General features: G+C 31.6%; 2 protein-coding genes and 1 long non-coding RNA gene across 15 annotated transcripts; all 3 read left to right on the top strand.

The window, feature by feature from the left end:
- The first annotated feature begins 1,094 nt into the window (after positions 1 to 1,094).
- On the top strand, positions 1,095 to 12,726 carry LOC109812630 (DUF3754 family protein, putative (DUF3754)). 13 transcript variants are annotated; one of them, XM_083066061.1, is made up of 14 exons: positions 1,095 to 1,597; positions 1,696 to 2,007; positions 3,026 to 3,205; positions 4,203 to 4,338; positions 8,072 to 8,406; positions 9,406 to 9,535; positions 9,899 to 10,027; positions 10,159 to 10,203; positions 10,653 to 10,732; positions 11,151 to 11,247; positions 11,375 to 11,464; positions 11,919 to 11,972; positions 12,083 to 12,126; positions 12,274 to 12,726. In XM_083066061.1, the coding sequence occupies exons 1-14, from the start codon at positions 1,221 to 1,223 to the stop codon at positions 12,311 to 12,313; spliced, it is 2,049 nt and encodes a 682-aa protein (XP_082922187.1). In that variant the 5' UTR covers positions 1,095 to 1,220; the 3' UTR covers positions 12,314 to 12,726. The 13 variants fall into 13 exon arrangements, 6 of the variants coding, with proteins under 6 accessions (XP_082922187.1, XP_082922186.1, XP_029130074.1 ...); XM_083066060.1 differs by having other exon boundaries at positions 12,271 to 12,726; XM_029274241.2 differs by having other exon boundaries at positions 12,083 to 12,142.
- A 2,528-nt stretch (positions 12,727 to 15,254) lies between these two features.
- Positions 15,255 to 18,702, top strand: LOC109812690 (Pentatricopeptide repeat (PPR) superfamily protein). The gene is made up of 4 exons (XM_020376710.3): positions 15,255 to 17,380; positions 17,721 to 17,944; positions 18,071 to 18,157; positions 18,357 to 18,702. Exon 1 carries the CDS (start codon positions 15,351 to 15,353, stop codon positions 17,292 to 17,294), a length of 1,944 nt encoding a protein of 647 aa, XP_020232299.1. The 5' UTR covers positions 15,255 to 15,350; the 3' UTR covers positions 17,295 to 17,380; positions 17,721 to 17,944; positions 18,071 to 18,157; positions 18,357 to 18,702.
- A 1,071-nt stretch (positions 18,703 to 19,773) lies between these two features.
- On the top strand, positions 19,774 to 21,521 carry LOC109812678 (uncharacterized). Its single transcript, XR_002240935.3, has 2 exons — positions 19,774 to 20,752; positions 21,138 to 21,521. It is a non-coding gene; the product is annotated as an uncharacterized LOC109812678 (long non-coding RNA).
- The last annotated feature ends 481 nt before the right edge of the window (positions 21,522 to 22,002 follow it).

Below are 22,002 nucleotides of genomic sequence, written 5' to 3'. Positions count from 1 at the left end.
CATTTATGAATAAAACTAAAAAAAAATCAAATAAGATAAGACCTTCCAAAATCCTTCTTTGATTTGAACTTATCCAGTTCAAAATCTTGACTAAAATACCGCAATGCGATTCAAAAATTGAAAATAAAAATTCATAATATATCATAAATTCAAAGATAGAAACATGGTTCAGAAACTGAAAACAAAAATTCAGAACATAACATACACTAAAAAAGTTCAAAAAAATTATTGAGAAAGGAAATCATCTTGGTAACGCTGAAGGGAAACTCTAACCCACAAAAATTCAGGTTGTACCTCCTCATGAACAGGTTGCTATTGTTGGGGTATATCGTCAATGACTTCAAGGGGAAACACTGTTTCGTTTCATCCTTGACTGTATAGTGTCAATTTGGTAGTAAGTGGTTCACTCCAGTTTGACTAACAATGAAATAAAACTTGTTACTATTGTCCTTAGTGATACACTGCATCGTCCTTAATGATACACTGTATAGTCCAAATGTTTAGCAATTGAAGTTATCAATCCCGTTAACAATATTACCAAATCTAGTGTTTGGAATGTTCTGTACTTGGGTTACTTGCACGAAATTCTGGAACCAGAACGGCTCGTTCTGAAACCAGAACGGCCCGTTCTGGTTACACTGTTGGTGTGTTAATTTTGCATCTGAAACGACCCGTTCCAGGTTTCAGAACGGGTCGTTCTGGTTCTAGGTGTATTCAAATATTTTAGGATCCACCTACGTGGCATCTACGTGGCATCCACGTGGCTATCAGTTAACTCCGTTTAAATCATTTAGACGGAAGTCTCAAATTGCAATGATTTAAATTATTGGAGACTAAATTGAGACTTAAAATTAAAGTGTGACTAAATTGAAACAAAAAAATATTATAAAGGACCAAAATAGATTTTTAATCTTTATATTTTGTATGTGCTAGGTTTTGTATATATATTTTTTATCCTATTTTATTCTCGCAAATCACTTAATCCCTCATTATTATTTAAATTTTAAAAAAATCACAAAAGCACGTTACTGACATCACATGTAGTGTAAAATTTAAGGAGTATTCGATAAAGATATAGTTTTAATGAGTGTGATGTGCGTTTTGGGTAATTTTGAGAACCATACAATATAGGATACCGATTTATCAAGAATGTGGAGAGGAGGGTAGCAGTAGCAGTTGACATGAAGTGATGCGGTGAGCGATCGAAGTGAGGAATCCAGATGTCATATTGTTGTGCTTGTGCGAGCAAGGCTCTTGTTCCAATTTCACAATTGTTTCCTTCTTCGTCTTTACAATCACATGCTATTGCTTATGGCAGCATCTGTATCAGGCTTCCTTGTTCACGGCTTCAGCAAATGTCCCTCGTCGAGCCACCCTATCAACAGAGCAGTAGCACCACCACCAACTCTAAAAGTAAAAATCCACGGGACCATGATGATGATGATGATGATGATGAAGTGGGAATTTCCAAAATACAAGTCCCCAGACAGAAACACATCCCTGTTTCCAAGTCCCAACTTCTAGATGCTATACTCTCTACCATGTTTAACCAAATCCAACACGATGCTGATGCCCATCACTTTCGCCTTCTCACCTCGTATGTCTCTCTCCCTCTCTCTTTATGCATGCACGCATCTCATTCTCAATTCAATGTTCATTTATTCTCTCTTTCTTCACACTCAACATTATTAACAGATGCTTAGACTCCATACTTCATGCTGAGCACAAAAGTATCTTAGAGGAGATGCGTTCCGATTATCACCTTACCAATAGTTCTCTCCAAACACGCAATTCAGAGACACAAGTTGTGCCCAATGGGAAAGATTCGGACATGGTTGTTACCAATGACCTCATTAGAATTGAGGAGGAAGGGAAGCTCTATCAGGATATTTTGCAGCAGCAGGATCAACGGGAAAAACCTATACTTCCCTACCCTGGTTTGGACCTCAATGCTCTTTTACGATCTCTCGACATAGCTACCAAAAAAGATTATGACACGGGTTCCAGGTTTGTCCCAACAACACCATTCTGTTCATTTCTAATTAATACGGGCCAAACATTGCACTTCTTTTAATTCATTTCACCAACTGTAGATGAAAATAGAATAAAAAACTATGCCAGGAAGTTCGAGTAAATGTAGTTTAAAACTTCATACATTATCATCATTAATGTGCTTCCTCTAAAGAGGATCACAAGCTGGAAAATAATCAAAATTAGAGGAATGTATACTTCATGTGTCAGTTAGGGTTACTGGGTTTGTATTTGATTGAGAGGGATATACTTTTATCAAGAAGAGGATTATATCTTTATTGTTTTATCGGTTATTTAGGGTATTTGCATACATAATTTCACAATGGTAAGATATTGTTCATCTTGAATTTTCACTCTCATGATTTTACTTTTGGTTATCACTCAAAAGGCTTCTAACTACTTTATAAACTGTTATTTCTCTTTTTGTTCTAAGGATTTGAGATTTTGTTTTTTTTCCAACAATAATCTTTTCAAACAAAAGACCTAACCTTTTAATCAGTAGAATTAGTCAGTGAATCCAATCAATAATTATGATACTATTGTTAGGGGGTTATGTTATGATAATTGTGTGGAAGGGATATATTTATCAAGGAGGGTTATAATATTCATTAGTTTTAACTACATGGGATCTTGTTTGTATCCCAACTTTATCACTCTCTCAATAAACTCATTTTTATCTCTCTAAGCATATTTTTTTCCTAAAATGAATTGGGTTCCTTCTAATTTCAAATTAGGTTCCTTAGATCCTTCATTGGCAGACCAAATCAGAAATCTCAAAATCAAAGCGAACTTGAGAAGAGTAGATTATGTTTTAACATTTTATATTAAGTTGTGGACATAATCTAAAGGCCAGGGTAGGTATCTTTAAACAAAAGTAGATGTCTATTTGTGTATTATTCATTTCATCTTTACATTTCCTTTTTCTTTGTAGCTCTGTTTCCATTTTGTTCAAAACGGTGCTTTGATTGACTCATTATTCCAAATTTGCTGGCAGAGTTATCATTGCTACTCGTTTCCAATGTGCTTTCATGCAGCTTCTTTCGGATGCACAATTTGAAGAACTGTCAGCTAGGGACCTAATGTTAACGTCTGCATTGAACACAGACTATCTCCTTACCTTGCCAATATACGTTGACTGGAAGAGAGCATATGAGTCTAATGCCATAATATTTAGGTAATTCCATACACATTATTTCTGCATGTTTGTTCTTTCGTATTGAATTTAACATCAAATTTCAAAAATTAATCTTGAATCCTTGATATGCGTATTAGCATATATATCATTTTAACTTTGGAGAGGGTTAAATGAAATATTCCTATGAAATGCTAGGGATTGCATGATAGTTTCAATATTAATGCTTCAAACAATTAAATGAATTTCGTTGTGTCATTGATTCCTGATTAGTGAAATAATGTACTTGCATTCTGTTTGCTTTATGATTTTTCAATTGTTGCATTTTTTTAAGAAAATTTCTTCATGCTCAGAGGAGCTGTGTTAAATATAATATAAAATAAAATCATTCATGTGTTTTCACCTAATAATTTAAGCTATTGGGGTAGTTGACTCATGATATTATAATGGCTTAAATATGTTTTTAGTCCATCAAATTTAGGGTAAATCTATTTTTGGTCCCTCAAATTCAAAATTGTTGTTTTTAGTCCCTGTAATTTCAAAAAATCTTAATTTAGTCCTTTTATTCAAATTTTGTTAAGAAATTTATAAAAAATTATTGCATAAAATCTACCTATTGGTGTTCTTATTAGTGAAAATATCACATTAAATTCGGTTGATATTGCATAACTGTCTTAATTAGTCACTTTCAAATATGTTATTGGTGACCTAAGGGACTAAAACAAGATTTTTGAAAATTACAGGGACTAAAAACAACAGTTTTAAATTTGAGGGACCAAAAACAAATTTATCTTAAATTTGAGGGACTAAAAACATATTTAAGCCTATTATCATTATTACTATTTTTGTAATTATTTGAATGGAAATTGACCAAATATCTGTTCTAATTGGTCAGTAAATCTTCTGGTTTAGGTAACCTTCCAGATAGAAACAATTAATATCTCTTTAGGTGGAAGTGGACTAAAGTAACGCAAATTATATAAATTAACATATTCTTTCTGTTATCTAATAGTAATGTATTGTCTTTTTTCTTTTGTAGGCGTGGTTATGCAACAGAGAAGCAGAAGGGCTTATTAATAGTTGAAAAACTGGATTACTTACAGTCTAAACTTCTACGAAGAACCTTCTATGTTTTATCAAAACCACTAAAAAAACTTGGCACCTGGATGAGTGAGGTTATATTTTTGTGGTAGTTCCATCATTTACCATTTATTTTTGTGTGTAGATATACAGAACCATGCCATTTTTCAGGCATGGGAAAGAGAAGATTCTTTACACATATTTTCATGCATAAATACCTCACCATATCTTGTATAGATATTTCAGGAGGTACATCAAATATGGCTTAAATACTTCCAATTTCAGCAATCTTCTATTGATATTTAAATGTTTAGCAAACAAGAGATTATGCAAAGGAAATTTAGAGTCATGAGGTAAAAGTTATAAGAATTTTGAAGACTAAGAAACTTAAGACATTGTCTTTATGTTCATCCACGCAATGTAGTTAATTTAGGCACATAATCTTTGATCTTCTTATATGTAGAATATGTTACAGGGGAATTTAAACTAGATTAGAACCTTATTTGAATACACTAGCATGTAAGATATGTATGGTCTTATTGAGAAAACAAGTGAGATCACATATGTTCAGTCAAGTAAACTAGTCACACTGGAAATACTTTTACACTTTATGTACTCCATTATAGTATCTGGTGACTCTTGGTATAATAAAATCTTATTTTATAGTTAGATTGGAGAGTTGAGATTGTGGAAAAAAAATTTGTGAGAAGAAACTGATATCCTTTTAGCTATGTCTATGATTTCCTTTTAACTATGTCTATAATATACCTCAATATATGCTTCACACATAACATTTGACTATTTTGATGCTTGAAATGCATAACACAAATGTTATAAGAGAGGAATTAGGAAATTCAGAAACGTATGTATATTTAAGTAAGAAATTAGTCAAATTGCAGAAAGATTAGTCAAGCAAGCAAACTTGTAATCAATTTTGGTCACTTTTTTTTGGCTTTAATTAATTTGTTCTTGAAGTGGAAAAATATGTTCATTAGGTTTTATTGAATCATAATTCTCTCCAATTATATAGCATATCAACTATCTATGATTCTATTCATAACTGAAATTATAACTTTCTCCAGTGGTACTTTCATTCTCCATACATTAGGAAAAACTCAAGTTCCGACATAAAATCCAAATTCTAAAATGGTATTGAAGTCATTCTAGATCCACTAAAAAAGGGTTATCCACCATTTATATATGCACCAAGTTCAATAATATTAGGTGTGAGGGTTATATTAGGAAAAATCCAAGTCTCACCTATTATGGATCATTTAAAAAGGGTCACCTACCGTTCATTCACGCATTAAGTCTAATAGTGATAGACGTGATGAGGTGTATTGGGAAAAATCTAAACACCACCTATTGTAAATCATTTAAAAATGATCATCGTCATCTACCATTTATCCACGTACTATATATAAGTGAGAGATAATCCTTACCTTACAAGTCAGTTTTCTATCCATGCATTATTCAAAATAGTGGATGTGCTTATTTATTAAGTCCTTACCATTGAAGTCATCACTACCTGTAGTTGTAGCAAGTACCATGCCTTGGTGTGCCTATTCTTATTACATTGAGTACACTTGTAGTATTTGAATTGATATCTTCTGTCTTCAACATTGTTCATTTGTCTGTCGTCGAATCAAGGCACAACATTCTTCTAAATCAGGTGCTACTTTCTTGCACAAGATTTCTCCTCAAGCTTGCTCAAAACCATCATCCAGTCCAACAAGGAATATATGTATCCTCAATCGCTCAATTAACTTTTGATATGGATCCTTCATGATTATTTTGTCACGATGGTCCAATTCCCTAATAATCTCAACTAGCTCCCCATAATATTGAGTTAGTGTTCTATTATTTTGTTTTGCAGTGCCCTTTGATTCAGGGCAAACACTTGTAGCTCATCATTTCCATCATAGAACGTCTTTGACAAAGCATACCAAATATCAAGGGCAGTGGGTAATCGTAGATACCTTTTCAAGATTTCTGGTTTCATGGAAATTAGCAACCATTTTTTGACCTTTTGGTTTTTAGCATACCATTTTTGTTGGAGGCTTCACTTTCTCGCAAATGTAGGACAATTTTTCCCTCTCTACAATGTGCATCTCCATTATTTGTGATCACATGTCATAGTTGAATTTGTTTACGACGGTCCAATTGGTGTTTTTTCTGTCATCTTTCTAGCGAAGATCTTTAAGGGTTCAGAAAAAAAAGAAGTCTAAGCTCTAGTAGTCACAGCCACAGGAGATGTTCTAGAGGAACGCAAGGTGTTGAAAGAATATCTAGCAAAGGAATTCGAAATGAAGGATCTTAGACCTTTGAAGTACTTTCTTGGAATTGAGGTCTTAAGATCAAAGTCATGCATTTTTCTATCTCAACAAAAGTACGCATTGGATTTGTTGAAAGAAACTGGGATGACAGCATGTAAACCAGACCAGATTTAGCTTATGCTCTTAGTGTGGTTAGTCATTTCATGCACAATCCAAGTGAAAAACACATGGATGCTGTCATACAGATGATACATAAAGGCTACTCCTAGAAAAGGAATTCTATTCAGGAACAACTCCAACTAACAGGATGTGATAGTTTATACTGATGCAAATTGGGCAGGTGCTCTTGATGATAGAAGATCAATTGGATACTTCACATTTGTAGGAGATAACCTTGTCACATGGAGAAACAAGTAGAGTGTTGTAGCTAGATCTAGTACAGAAGCGAGGAATGATTCTTGGACTCTGTGAAAGTTTGTGGCTTAGACTACTTCTCCGGGATTTAGGATATGTACACACGTCTCATTCAGTTGTATTGTGATAATAAAGTTGCACGTGACATTGCCCACAACCTTGTCCAACATGATTGTATGAAGTATGTGGAGGTCGATGGATTTTTTATCAAAAAAAAGCTTGATGAGAATATTTTGGAATTGCTTAATATTCGATCTAATGACTGACAAATATTCTTGCCAAAGTTGTGACAATTCAAATTTTTGGCAGGTTGTTAGATAAATTGGGAATGTATGACATTTATCATATACCAACTTGAGGGGGAGTGTTGAAATGAAGATATCTGATTAGCTAAATTAGAGGTTTGCATAGTTGTACAAAATATTGTATAATTAGGACTTCCTTAATTTTGCCCGTGATTGGTAAACTCCCTTATTTAGCCCCTGAGTTGTAGAAGTAAAATACTATAAGAATAAAGTAAAGTATTTTGTATACCGAAAACATGAATAAAAATCATTGAATTTATTTTGTTTTTCAATTCATGCAACAGCTTATGTTTCCATGATAGAAGTTCTTACATTTTCTAATGTTGACTGTTGCCTTTTACTTTTATGAGAGCCATAAATAGTTTTCTCTCATTCTTTTCTTACTAGCACAAAATATAAATCTGTTGACACGGTGTACATTTATGTGTAAAATGTGTTTAATGACTTTAATCAACTTAAGACCATGTATGATCATGCAACAATTTATGTCTCCATGATAGAGGTTCTTGCATTTTCTAATGTTGACTGTTGTCTTTTACTTTTATGAGGGCCATAAATAGTTTTCTCTCATTTTTTCCTTACTTGCACAAAATATAAATCTTTTGACACGGTTTATCAGTAAAATGTGTTTATTCAACTGAATCCTAGTTGTCAATCTATCTATAAGAGCATTCCATATGGTTACTTGAATAATAACTCTGGTTTGGCCATGTCATATTTAGGCTTATACATGAGATGATGGCTATGTCTATCTTTTCAAAAATTATCTTTCAAATTTTGTACTTTATGTGTGAGGTATAACAGTTAACATGTTTTTTTCTTCTCTTTTGCAGCTTTACGAAAATGCCAGTCAGAAACATGAAGTACAAAACTGGACAGAAAGATTGAGGCTTTGGTTAAATGAATTGTCTGTATTTCAGAAATCACTACTTTATAATGACCCTGTTTCAGATGAGAAAATAGGTATAAACCAAGTACCAAATGCAGAACTTCCTATTTGGCTGGCAGCTCAGAGGGCAGTAGCTCGATATGAAGGGATTTTGTCACCAGTTGGTCCCCGCGGAAGGCTCTTAAGGAGATTGCTTTCTTGGATAGGACTTATTCCCCCTTTGCAAGAAACACCTTTTGATGTTCACAATGATAATAACACTCCTGAACCATACTTAAGGTTTGCTCCACATGACATCATTCGATTCAATTAAAAATCAAAGCTTCAAGAATATTATTTATCATGAGTTCTCTCTTGATGACTTCCTCCAAAGTCAGCCATGGTTTCCCTCTCCTCCTTTTCATAGGACTAAAAGCTATGCAATATTCTCTTCTCACTGGTGCCTCTCTTGGCTTTCTTTATATGTGTCCGAACCACCTTAACCAAATTTCTATAATCTTTTCCTCATTTGATACTACACCAATTTCTTCTCATATATAATCATTCCATATCCCATCCTTTCTTGTGTGACATACATCATTCTTAAAATTCACATTGTTGCTGCTCCTACCTCTCATGCAGTATATACATAAGTAATTTATATACAAAAGAATTAAATAAATAATAAAAGTACTATTTATATTACTTTTTTATATCATGAATACTTTTAATTTTTTCTGGAGAGTGCTTTCTCATCCATCGTGTGTAAAGAATCTCCTGAAAGTATTGAACAATCTCCAAAACGTTCTAATTTAACATATTCTGTCATAGAAGTTGATGGAGTGTCAAGTTTCTGAGTGATCCATTTCGGAGACAGACATGGCTCCATTCTTGAAGGTTTGGTGTTTCATGGCTTGCAGTTGAGCTCAAACAATATCTTAACATAAATTGCTTCAACGTCATCATTATCTCACCACAATAGTACAAACTTGGGCCAGTGGCCCAGTGCCAATTGAAGTACCTGCTTGTTGACATTGTTTATGCATTAACTCTCACTTTGTAGTTTGTAATTGGTTATAAATTATTTTAATGTCTTTCTGAGTCCATTGAGGAATAATTTTTTTTAAATCATGCATAAAGCCAAAGACTTTAAATAGATTACATGCATGAAACAATTAAATATCTGCCAAAGACAAGAATTTGTCTTGATTTCATGTTAGGTTTGCTAGTTTTATTTTAGGATAAATTGGTTCAAGCATCATTGTTTGACATGACCAATCAATAGAATTCTCCTTCCAGGCCTACTTTTTTATCAAGAATATCACTAAGTGATATATGGAGACCTGCAACAAGGAAATACTGCAGAAATGACCCTTGGAAAATGTTGAAAACTTCTATTTCCATACTTTTCTCAAAGTCAGTCCTGCAGGTATTCCCCATTACCTACAATTCTACGTAGAGCTACTCAAATATGTATTTAAATTGACTCAACCTCTGTGTATTATTTGAAGACATGCCTTATATTTGTGACCTTCATGTTTTCATGATTTTTTACCTTTTGCATCATTTTTCTCAAAAGGTTGGAGATATATTATATCTATCATTAGTTAAAAAAAATAGTGTCATAATGCTCCTAAAGGTTGACATGGTATTTCATTTTTTTATTCTGGTACTGGAGTTTATGTTCCTAGTTGTAAGTGTTAATGAAGTTCTTTACTGGCAATGTTTTTTTGTCTCTTGGTTATAATAATATAATTATGCTGGAAAAATTGATTACATGTTCTCAAAATAGGAACCAGCATTTGAAGAATTGATTCTACTATATACCAAGGAAGTGGGTGAAACAAATGCTAAAGATAAAGCTGAGGTTCCATCATTGCAATTAAAGATCTATGAGAGAATTCCTATTCCAGATTTACCGGTAATAAATTTGCCTCTACAGGGACTGTCAGATCTCAGATGAGAATCATAATACACTTCTTAATGATGTTCCTGTTGTAACTTTCTATTTTTATAGTATAATTCTCCCGATGATATTCAATTTATTTTCAGGTAATTTTCCCTCACAAAAAGCTATCATTCCGTATCATAGACACGGTAAGTAATATGCAAACATTCTCGCCCTCTGTTTTAAAATTAGTTTTAAACTCATTTCTATGTGTGTTAAAGTATTTTTACATTCTTGTTCTGCATATGATAAATTGTGATGTAATTTGAGCTTCCTCCCTTTATTAAATTTCTCCTGGAGAAAACATTTTTTTTAATCAGAGTCTGGCTAATTTGATCAATTAGTGTCTGGGCAATCCAATTTTTATCTAATATAAGATGAATCATATTTATGTTTGGTGCAACATTCATCGTGATGTTAGTGTTCACACTTAATATATTTTTTGGTTGAGACTAACAGTACACTGGATGGATAAAGCATCCATTCTTCCCTGGAATAAATTTAATGATAATATAATGGTGAGCTAATATTATGATATTATAAAGGTATCTTTACTTTCATATGTTTATCCTTGTAACTGTTAACGGTAAACTTACAGGTGCGCTTGGATGCTGCCTCAATTTTGGGACTTCTGGCATACTTCATAAACTACAAATTTGAGAATGTCTTATCTTCCCCGTGTGTACCTCTCAGTTTCATACTTTCATATAATATTCCTAATGGTGTGCTTGGATGGAGTATTTTAAGAAGGGAAAGTAATCTTTAGGAGAATTTAAAATTATTTAGACTAAAATTTTTTGTTTGGATATTTATAGTTCTCATTTCCTACGATAAGAGTTTGTAATGTTTATTGTTTGGATATTTATATGTATATGGGTCCTGTGAAGAATGTATAAGGAATTAAATGTGGCAAGTTTTTTTATTGGGAAGTTGCATGGGGAACCATGGGGAATGCGCTGTTACACTTCATAATTAATAAACTTTCTAATTTTAATTCCTTAACCAACCTCATTTCTATCTTTCACTAGTAATTCCAGCTTAGAAGTTATACCAGTTGAGCGCTTGTAATAAATATTTACTTTGATTTTTATGTCAGATCAGCAATATTACTTGATGTAGTTGCCATAAGTGCTCTAATAATATATGGGAGTCGTGTGGTTCTAGGCTACAAACAGACATGGGATCGGTATCAGGTAATTAACATCATCTTTTCTTGGGATATCAGAGATTATTATGCTAGAAGATTATGAGAGCATAGCTCTTTCTTCTACAATCTCTGGAATGGAAAATATCTGAACTGTCAACAATGTTATATTGCAGCTTTTAGTAAACAAGACACTTTATGAAAAAACATTGGCAAGTGGCTTTGGCTCAGTGCATTTTCTTCTAGATGCTTCTGAACAGCAGCAAGTGAGAAACTTCCTTTCTTATGCTTTCTGTGCGTTATGTGGATAACTTTACTCTGACGTTTTGTGGGGGAAAAACAGCCAATGCTGCTGAATTAATTATTCGATTAAGTGGTGCTTATTTTATGTTTTTTTGGTTTTTATAAAATTATTTGAAGGTTTTGAATGATTTTGTTTGGCGATTTTGTAAATGTTCTTGCGTCAATTGGCAGGGAAAACATTGTAGGACCATGTAATCAAATTGTGGTTAGATGGTGAATTTCCTAGACTGAAAATCAGATCACGAAATACTTCCTTGGTGGAATTGATTCAATTTTTGTAAATATAAACAATTATGAATTGTTTTTGTGTGGTTTATGGGGGACTGCTCTGCCAAAATAGGTTTTCTTCTTTCCAACCTCGTTATTATGTATTCTGACCTTTAATGATTTCAGTCTCCCTAAACTTTACATATGCAGTACAAGGAGGCTATTTTGGCTTATGCTATCCTGCTCAAAGAAGAGAAGGGCCAGGTTTGTTAATTGTTCCTCCTAATTAAGTTACCCTGCCTTCAGTAGTTCAGTTTCTGCAAATTATGATGTAACAGTGAAACATAAATCATGTGTAATATTCTTGACTGCAGGTTATTTCTCGGATAAGTGTTGGAGAGAAATGTGAGAGATTCATGTATGAAGTGTTTAAAGTAAAGGTGATATATTTGGGGGGGGGGGGGGGGAGGGGTAGCTCCCTGAAGTTAATACTTTTGTCCGTTTCGTGGTAGTGCTGCCTAATCATTGCATAATTTGCACTCTTTGATAATTTGAAATTTAGCAGGTTGAAATGCCAATTGACAAGGCACTCAATACATTATTAAGGCTGGGCCTAGCAACTGAAACTTGTATTGATGGAAAGGACGGGTTGCTGGCTATACCTTGTCCTGAGGCTTATGAGGTCCTTAAAGAGCGATGGAATAGTTTGCTCAGTTAAAATATGCAATATGCATGTTCCATTGAGTACTGGAACAGCCTTCACAGTTTAGCAATAATGGCATTGCTTATAGTATTAGCAAGTATATAATCCCCTCATGGCATCCGGTAATAGTTCTGTAGATAGATGAGACTAGGCATTATTCATGCTGCACTATATATTTCTTTTATATGTGTATAAAACAATGTATATATCTCTTTTTGCTGTTGTTTGTACCAAGGATATTTTAGAGAGACTAATTTCTTTGAGACGTTGAGACTGCTGGGATAAAACAATGCATGGTTCTTTCTTCACCGGTCCCATGGATGAGCACAAAGCTTTTATTGCAGCAGCCTAAAAAATGACTATTTTTCCTCAGTGCAATCCAGAATCAAAGCAAAAATAAATCATTTACATTATGTTTGGATGAAAAAAGAAAGAGAAAGTGAATGAATTTTTTTAGTTGTTTGGATTCAAAGAAAAAGAGAAAAAAAATATCTCTCCATTTATTTAAATTGATGGAGAAGAAGAAAGATAACAACTGTGATATAGGATTACCATTTTACCCAATGTTAATTAAAATTTGTTTATTAAATTTAAAGTTTCTTTTTTTTTTTTTTTAACAAAGGTTGAGTGCTATTAATACTGTGTTATCAGCTTGAGTGTTGTTACTACATTAACATAGGGTATAGAAAATCGATTTAAAATTTAAGATCAGTTAGTGCGTGTTTGCATCTGAGTTCCAACGTGATTTTTCACGTTTAATTTGGAGTGATAAATATTAATTTTACTTAAATCTACATTTGAACATGGAGAGATATGAAAGAATTGTTAGAAAATGAAAAGCAAACACACACTTAAAAAACGCTTTTACAAACTAATTGATACGGTGGAATGAGTTATTGTTTCTTGTAGTGCTGCAGCTAGACCTTTTGTCATTAACAGAAATGAGTAATGGACATTTTTATACACAGACATTAAAGATATAAAACTGATTTGGGTGTTTTGGGTATGTTTATATTCAGTTGAACCGGTTCTTAATCTATTTGTACAAATTCTAGAAAATTCTGATTTTTGTTAGTTATTTAACCGGTGATTTGACTGATTCGTATGAACCGGTCGGTCTAATCCGGGTTTTGAAATATTGATTGTAAGTGAAATAAATGATAATTTTTGTTCATAAAAATATAAGCATACATTTTTACATTAGTCATAAATTAAAAATCTTTCAACAAAATCTTTAAATTTTTAGTTATTTTATCCGAGTCTCTAAACTTAATCATTTGATCTTTAAATATATTGATTAATATTATTACTTAAGTCACATTTTATAATGGTAACAATGATATTAAAAACTAATAACGGTAATGATAACCATAAGTAGTTTAATCAACAACACAAATGAAGAAAGGAAGAAAATAATTATATAATTTTGCATTAAATTATAAATATTGAAAATTATGAAATGTTAGATTTAGATACTAATAAACCATAAATTATTAGGGTTAATGTATTGGTAGAAGTTGGGGGTAATGTCCCCATGATTTTAAGTTCAAAGTTTATTGATATTTTTATAATTTCTATCAATAAAGAAAATGTTTAGATATTTTTGTAGTCTTTCTAATTTTACTTTATTTTTTAGTGTTTAAGATAATATTAAGGTCCACTACTATTATTTATTTAAGTAAAAAAAAATAGTTGTTATTTTTTAAGAAAGACACACATTATTGTTAAGTTTTATTTAAAATATAAATGTTTTTATATTAATTATATATATATATATTATAGTGTTTCTCAAATAATATTTTCTTAAATATTTATCTCTCTTATTATTTTATTTTTAGGCTTAATCGTATTTTTGATCCCTCAAGTATTGTAATTGTGCAATTTTGATCCTTAAGATTTTAATTGGGTAATTTTAGTCCTTTAAGAATTGCAATTGTGCGATTTTAGTCTTTCAATTTTTACTTGAACAATTTTAGTCCCTCAAATATCATAATTGTACGATTTTAGTCTCTCTCATTAAAAATTTAATAATTTTAATATATATATATATATACACAATATTTTAAAATTATACAATTATTTATCTATTTAAGTAAACATAAATTATAATTTTCATTAATGTATTAAATGATATATATTTATTATTATTAAATAAATAAAATTTATATATTATTATTTTTATAATATTACTGATAAATTAATATCAATAATATTATTAGTATATTTATAGATAAACTAATAATTTAATAAATATAACTTATTATATATTAATATATTTTTACAAAAATATAAGTATATTAATTAGAAATATACTTATCTAATATATTTATATTTTTGTAAAAATATATTAATATATACTAAGTTATATTTATTAAATTATTAGTTTATCTATAATATACTAAAAATATTATTGATATTAATTTATTAGTAATATTAAAATATTAATAATATATTAATTTTATTTATTTAATAATAATAAATATATATCATTTGTTATATTAACAAAAATTATAATATACGTTAACTTAAATAAACAAATAATTATATAATTTTAAAATAATATATATATATATATATATGTGTATATTAAAATTTTAAAATTATTAAATTTTAATAATAAAAAAATACTAAAATTGCACAATTATAATATTTAAGAGATTAAAATTATTCAATTAAAAATTAAGAGACTAAAATTACACAATTATAATTTTTTAAGAACTAAAATTACTCAATTAAAATTCTAAGAACTAAAATTGTACAATTGCAAGAGATAAAAATACAATTGAATTTTTATTTTTTATTTTATTTTTTATTTTATTTTTTTTAAGGAAGGGAGTGGTGAATGGTGGAATCCCTGAATGAGGATGCTCAACATTGACAGCATCCTGAACTCAAAGCAGCAAATATGTTTGAATAGTTAGGGTTTGGAATTGTGGGAAATGATATGGAGCTGGTTGTGGGCATCAACGGGAATACGAATAGGATTGAGATTGAAAAGAACACAAAGAGTGGGTGGTTGTGTCGTGTGTTTGTGTCACCAATGCGATTATTCATCGCAGAAGCAGAAAGGGAAAGTGAAGTGGACGTTGTCGAGAAGTCCATCTGATTTGGTCGCCCTCTCCCTTTTCCTGTGGTCAGCCCAGCGGCGGCACCCCGACACAGTCGCCTTGGATGACATGGTCACCGTGCTCCGCCGCCTCTCTGAGCGCTACAACACCGCCCCAGCCATTCTCTCCGAGTTGGAGAGCATCGGCTGTGGGTGTCTTACAAACCCTAAATCTCAGTTGGTGTTTCTCAGGATTTACTGGCGTGCAGGTATGTATGGAATGCTCTTTGAGGCTTATCACCATATGCAAGCCGCTTACACCTTTGTCCCCGACACCTTTGCTCGTAATTTGCTTATGGACGTTCTCTTTAGGATTGGGAAGCCCCATGTGGCTGTCACTCTCTCCCTTTTCAATCATTCCCACCCCCCTAATTTCTTCACCTTCAACATTGCACTTCTCCATCTTTCCAACCTGAACCATCTCCCTCACATCACTCGCATTCTTAGGCTTATGCTCAGGGCCGGCTATTCTCCCCCTCCTCTCACATTTCAGACGCTTCTCAATTCTCTCTGCAAGATTAATGCATTACCGCAGGCTTATCAGCTCTTGGCTCTCATGACTGCACTGGGGATCAATTTCTCTGTCAATATTTGGACTATTCTCATCCACAATTACTGTAAATCGGGTCGCCTTCATGTTGCTACCAACCTCTTCCACAATATGCTTCTGACCGGTTGTTCTCCTAATATTGTAACATATACCAACTTATTTAAGGCTCTAATGCATTCCAACATGGTAACCCGTGCTTTTCGTTTGTTTAATGCAATGTTATCTGCTGGCCAAATTCCAGATTTAATTCTTTGTAATGTATTAATTCATTGCCTTTCCAAGGCCGGAAGGTGCCAGGATGCAATTCAAGTTTTTCTCAGTTTATCAGAGCGAAACTTCAAACCTGATTCTTATACCTTTACTTCATTGTTATCCGCAATCTGTCTCTCCAGAAAGTTTTATCTCTTACCCGATCTAATTCTAGTCTCCAGACAGATAGATGCTGATTTAGTGTTCTGTAATGCTCTTTTAAGCTCTCTTACCAAGGCCGAGCTTCCTTCTCTTGCTGTTGGATTCTTTGACCATATGATTCATGAAGGTTTTGTGCCAGATAAATATAGTTTTGCTGGATTACTGAGTGCGCTCTGTGCCGCTAGAAGATTTGATGAAGCAGTTAATGTGTACCGTGGTGTTGTTATGAGTTATCATGATACTGATGCTCACATCCATACTGTAATAACAGGTGAGCTTATAAAGGCCGGAAAGTATCACAAGGCTGCCGGTGTTTTCAAATTTGCAGTCATGAATAAATATCCACTTGACAATGTAGCGTACACAGTTGGCATCTGTGCACTACTTAGAGGTGGAAGAACTCAAGAGGCTTCCACATTGTATGACCGGATGAAGGACAATGGTCTGAAACCCAGTGTCCATACCTGTAATATGATTCTTTTTGCTTTTTGTAAAGAAAGAGATCTCCAGATGATAAAACAGATTCTGCAAGAGATGGTTGATTCAAGGATACAGCTGAGTGACACAAATTTCTTCAACTTATGTAAATATGCATGTAGATCAGATCTGTATCTTTCCGCTTTCAAATTGTTGGCTGAGATGAGAGATTTGAAGTTATTATCTCCCAAGGCATTGCATGAGTTAAACTTTGGCAGGCATACTGAATGTGTACAAACAAAACATAAACATCAGGCAGAAGCAAATACAGAATGGAACCAAATTCTGGATGCATCCAGTTCTGAAGATCTGTCAGATGTAGCTGCTTCAGTTGGTTGAACTCTTATGTTAACCATGTACCCAACTTCTGCTTGAAGGGTTCATTCAATTTCTATACCGTGAAATTCATTAATATCCACGCCCTGGTAATAGTTAGTATATCTTACCCTTTTCTTTGTATTTTTTTGTGGAGGAGGAAGGGTGAATGGGTGTTATCATATTCTGGCAAATAGTAGAGCTTTACCCATCCCCTGTAATTTTTTGGTCCTTGGTTTTGGCGTGCTCTCAGCAAGATTGCATGCATTTTATTAACTGTGACATATTTGATTGGAACTCTTAAGTTTTGAATATTTCATGGTATCTTTGATGATATGTTTTTATTGTTACCTTCATGACTTTTTTTTTTTTTTATATAGCTTGCCTCAAATTTTTAAGTTTGTTTCACATCCCTGACTGATAATCTTCTATGTTTTTTTTGTCAACTAGTTTACTCTCCAAAGAAAGATGGATCTTATCCCGAGCAAGTTTACTTGCCTTGTGATTATTGTAGTCAATGTCCAATAGATTGCTGCCTCCGCGCAATCACTTGTTCTTGCAGATAGTTTGCACAAAAGAAAGACTGCACGAAAATTGTTGTATTGTTTATGCATCATCCATATATTTTCTTGATATAAGCTGGGATGAGATAGTGAGAAAAAGGCCGGGCAAAGGTATAATCTTTCTAAATGCATTATCAGTTTCTCATTTTAGCTTTCATAACTATTTTCAGTGTCTATCGAAAGGAAGTGAATTGTTAGCAGTATTTTTTATGCTTGCGCTATTTTGTGTTACATCAGATTGATTGCTTTGTCACACTGTTCATATATGATGTTGCAAGGGATACCGTCAATATTACCTCCTCCATTGACGTCTGTCTTTTTAAGGTACAGTCGGAATTTATTTGCCATGAATAAAATATCTATTTGCTTTATTATCTTGGATGCTCCTCAAAGCTTATATCTGCTTCGAGAATATAATAATTTGAAAATGGCGTCTTTAGTTTAGCTGCTAGCAGCTTTTTTTTTCATTTTTTTTTTTTCATAACAATGTTTTAGTAACCTTGAGTACTTAACCATGAAATAGCGCGCATGCTCTTTTATATGCGAATGAGCTTTTGGAGATCAAAAATTACTTGGGCAAAGAGTGGGAGTGCTCGCAGTCTCATTCCTTTAAGGAGGGTGACATATGCGCTGATGCACTTGCAAAACGTGGTACGGTTCAAGCGGAAGGCCCGGTAGTTACTCAATGAGGCACCCTTGTTTTTACGTACTCTACTGTTAGCTCAGTCCGTGGGGGTTCCTTACATGAGACTCTAGTTTGTGTTTAAACATCTTGTTTTTGTTTTTTCTCTCTATATGTACCCAAAAAAATAGTAATGTCAATATGTTGACTTTAATATATTGGGTTAATACTTGATAGGTTGGTTTAAGGTAGGTTCAATATGTCGATCTAGAATATTATTAAATTGTATTGTAATAATAATAATAATAATAATAATAATAATAATAATAATAGTCAATCATGATGACATAAAAATGTAATTAAACTTAAAAAAGTATGTGTACCAAAAAAAAACTTAAAATATAATATCTACAACATATATAAAAATCAATTCGATATGCATATTTTTAGTTGATTTTATTTTTAAATTTTTAAATAATAAATAATTTAAAAATTAATTATTTTTATAAATTCAAGATTCAAGTTTAAGATCTTAAGATTTGAGGATTAGGTGTAACACTTGTTGATTTAATAAGTATTGGTAATTTTTAAATATCTTTATTAAATAAACTAGTAAAATTAAATATCTTTAATTCCACTAATTTCACTAGTTGTATAATAATTAGATTTTAATAATTAAAAGATGAAGAGTATTACCTCCATTTTAATGGTGTTTGTTGCAATGAAAGAAGGGGAGAGGAGGTAAGTTTAAAAGCAATATGAAGTTTTGTTTTATTAATTAAAATTGACAGATAATTATATAAATATTTTATATGTTAAATTTATATATTAAGAACTTTTAATATTTATTGGTTTAATTGTTAAAATTTGATGTAAAGTATGAGTTATTGAGTGAGATAAGTTCAAATAGATTTATTTTAAGAGTAAATGAATTTTTTCACACTATACAAAGAGGATTTTTAAAATTTTACACTTATTATATCTAATATTTCATGTTTTATATTAAATTTTAATGATCTAATTATTAGATTAAAAAAAAATTATAGATAAGTTTAAAAAATTTAAAAATCATATGATATTTCATTATATAAATTCAAATTATCATGTAAAATACTTTTGTGATTATTTATTAATTTGAATTAATAAAACAAAGCATCAAATAGTATTTAAATTTTTTAAAAAAATTGTAAACTAGGCATTAAAACTTACTCTTAAAAAAAAAAAAAAATATATATATATATATATATATATATATATTTCAAATTTTTAAAAATTTGTATAATGATCTATTTATTAAAAGAATTTAATGAATAAATCAAATATACAAATTTAAAAAAATAAAAATTATTTAATATTTTATTACATTATACATCTATTTAAATCTATATGATAAAATAGATGAAGTTTGGATAGAATTATTTTATTAAGTAACTCAATTTATATTAACTTTTAATGATTCAACTGTTAAATTAAAAAATTTTAATAAATAAATCATGTTTATAAATATTTATAAAATTTGAAACTTATTTAATTCAACGGCTATAATATTGAAATGATAAATATAGACAACTTCAATTTGCTGCAACTAATTGAAATGGTATTTAAACAGAATATCGTTATTCATTCAACAATTTCACGCGATATTTTCTATAACATAAAATAGTGCATGAATTTTTTTCCCCTATCTCTGTTTGTTTTATAACTTTTTATAAAAAAATAAAATAAAAATTAGTATCAATACAATTTATCTCCATGTTGGAAAGGCCAATAAACTGGGGCAAAGCTGAAAGTCAATCCAAAGCAAGTTTCAGGCAAGAAAGGAATGAGTAGCTAGCTAGCTGATGGTTGGTACTTGCCTTGGCAATTTGGCATATGATGACCGTTAGGTTATACCTAAAACTCATATCATGCACTTATTAGATTACAAATTTGATAGTTGTTACCAAGAAAATATTACTTTGATAGAGAAATTTTCAAGCGAAGCAAAGAAGAATGTAAGTGAAAGAGAGTTTAGTGATTAATATGAATTTTGGGTGTGATTCTCCAACATCATCATCACCTCCTACACCTCCCTCTCCACTCCCCATTAGTTTTGGACCAGGCAATCGGACATACTCCTTCTCAGTATCTTCAACTCCTTCACCACCTTTCTCCCATGCTTCTTCCTCACACCCGTCTGAGGACAATCTTCCCCTTCTGCTCAAGACATTAGACAGTCCTGATGTTCCATCGGTATTTTCATTGGATCTCCAATATCCTCAACAATTCCAATCCAAGACTACATGCCTCATGGACTTGTAAGTCCTTTTCTCTTTTATATTCATTCACACATATTATTATTAGTAACAATTGCACCTCAAAATTTTATTTTGCATATTAAGTTGAACTTTTGATTGAATGTTAAATTATTATGTTGTACCGATAGTATGAGTAATTTTGTAGTTTAGGATAATGTGCTTCGGTTTGTCCTATAATAGTGCAAGTAATGCACATAACATAACGAATAATCTCTTTTGGACTGGTAGGTTAGATTCCTTTCATTCAAACAGGTAACTATTTCTCACCCACCAGTCAAATGCAAATAGTTAGGTGTTTTCCCACCTTTCTTAATGGATCTTCGGCTGAAGATAACACTAACCTCTTCTCTTTTTTTTTTTTTTTTTTCTCACTGAATAAGAACAGGTTGGAATGGTTTATACAACGCTGTTGCGGTTGCTGTAACAAATTTCCTTGAATCCTCCTAACACCGCAGAACAGCTCAAGGAATCAAATAAGTGGTCAACAGAATCTGCTCCCAATGGTTATTATTTAGGCATTCAATTGGATTCCAAAGTCTCCGAGTAGACGACATCTAACAAATCTCCTTAACCAATTTTATTTTTCCTACATTTTTTTTTCTCGAATAACTTGATAGGATTTCAGATACAATCTAACAATTAACATATTGGTAGATCTTGAGATATTGTCCCCCCTAAGAACAACCGTCTGTTTTGAGGTGTGTTATTCAGTGTTCATGTTGCCAGAAAAAGTTATTAAATGTATTAGATTTGGGAGTATTTAAATTTATATTGTGTAAACGAATTCTTACTTTCTCTTTATGTGTGTGCATATATATATATATATATATATATATATATATATATATATATATATATATATTTAATAACTTATACTTTATATTAAATTTCAACAATCTAATTATTGAATTTAAAGTTCTTAATATATATATGAAGTCTAAATTTTTAAAAAATTTAAAAATTATTTAATACTTTATTTCATTAATTCAAATTGACGGATAATCATAAACTGATTTTGTACATTAATTTAAATTAATGAAATGAAGTATCAAATGATTTAAAAAATTTGTAAAAAATTGCAGATTTAATCTATGCATTAAGAACTTTAATTCAATGGTTGGATCGTTGAAATTTGATGTAAAACATGAATTATTAAATGGAGTAAATCTAGATAGACTTACTCATGAAATAAGCAGATCCATCCTCTTTCTCTTTCTTTTTCTCTATATATATAGAGAGAGACAGAGAGA

The sequence above is a fragment of the Cajanus cajan genome, chromosome 10, assembly GCF_000230855.2.
Source record: "Cajanus cajan strain Asha chromosome 10, NIPB_CcT2T_4, whole genome shotgun sequence".
Classification (NCBI taxonomy): domain Eukaryota; kingdom Viridiplantae; phylum Streptophyta; class Magnoliopsida; order Fabales; family Fabaceae; genus Cajanus; species Cajanus cajan.
This window is presented reverse-complemented; position numbering and strand designations above follow the sequence as displayed.

Bases quoted from the DNA above. Each gene is read 5' to 3' on its own strand.
- LOC109812690 (XM_020376710.3), top strand. From the start codon at position 15,351: ATGATATGGAGCTGGTTGTGGGCATCAACGGGAATACGAATAGGATTG.
- LOC109812630 (XM_029274239.2), top strand. From the start codon at position 1,221: ATGTCATATTGTTGTGCTTGTGCGAGCAAGGCTCTTGTTCCAATTTCA. The intron at 9,536-9,898 runs GTATTCCCCATT...TTCTCAAAATAG, and splicing joins TCTCAAAGTCAGTCCTGCAG to GAACCAGCATTTGAAGAATT. The intron at 10,733-11,150 runs GTGTGTACCTCT...TTTTTATGTCAG, and splicing joins GAGAATGTCTTATCTTCCCC to ATCAGCAATATTACTTGATG.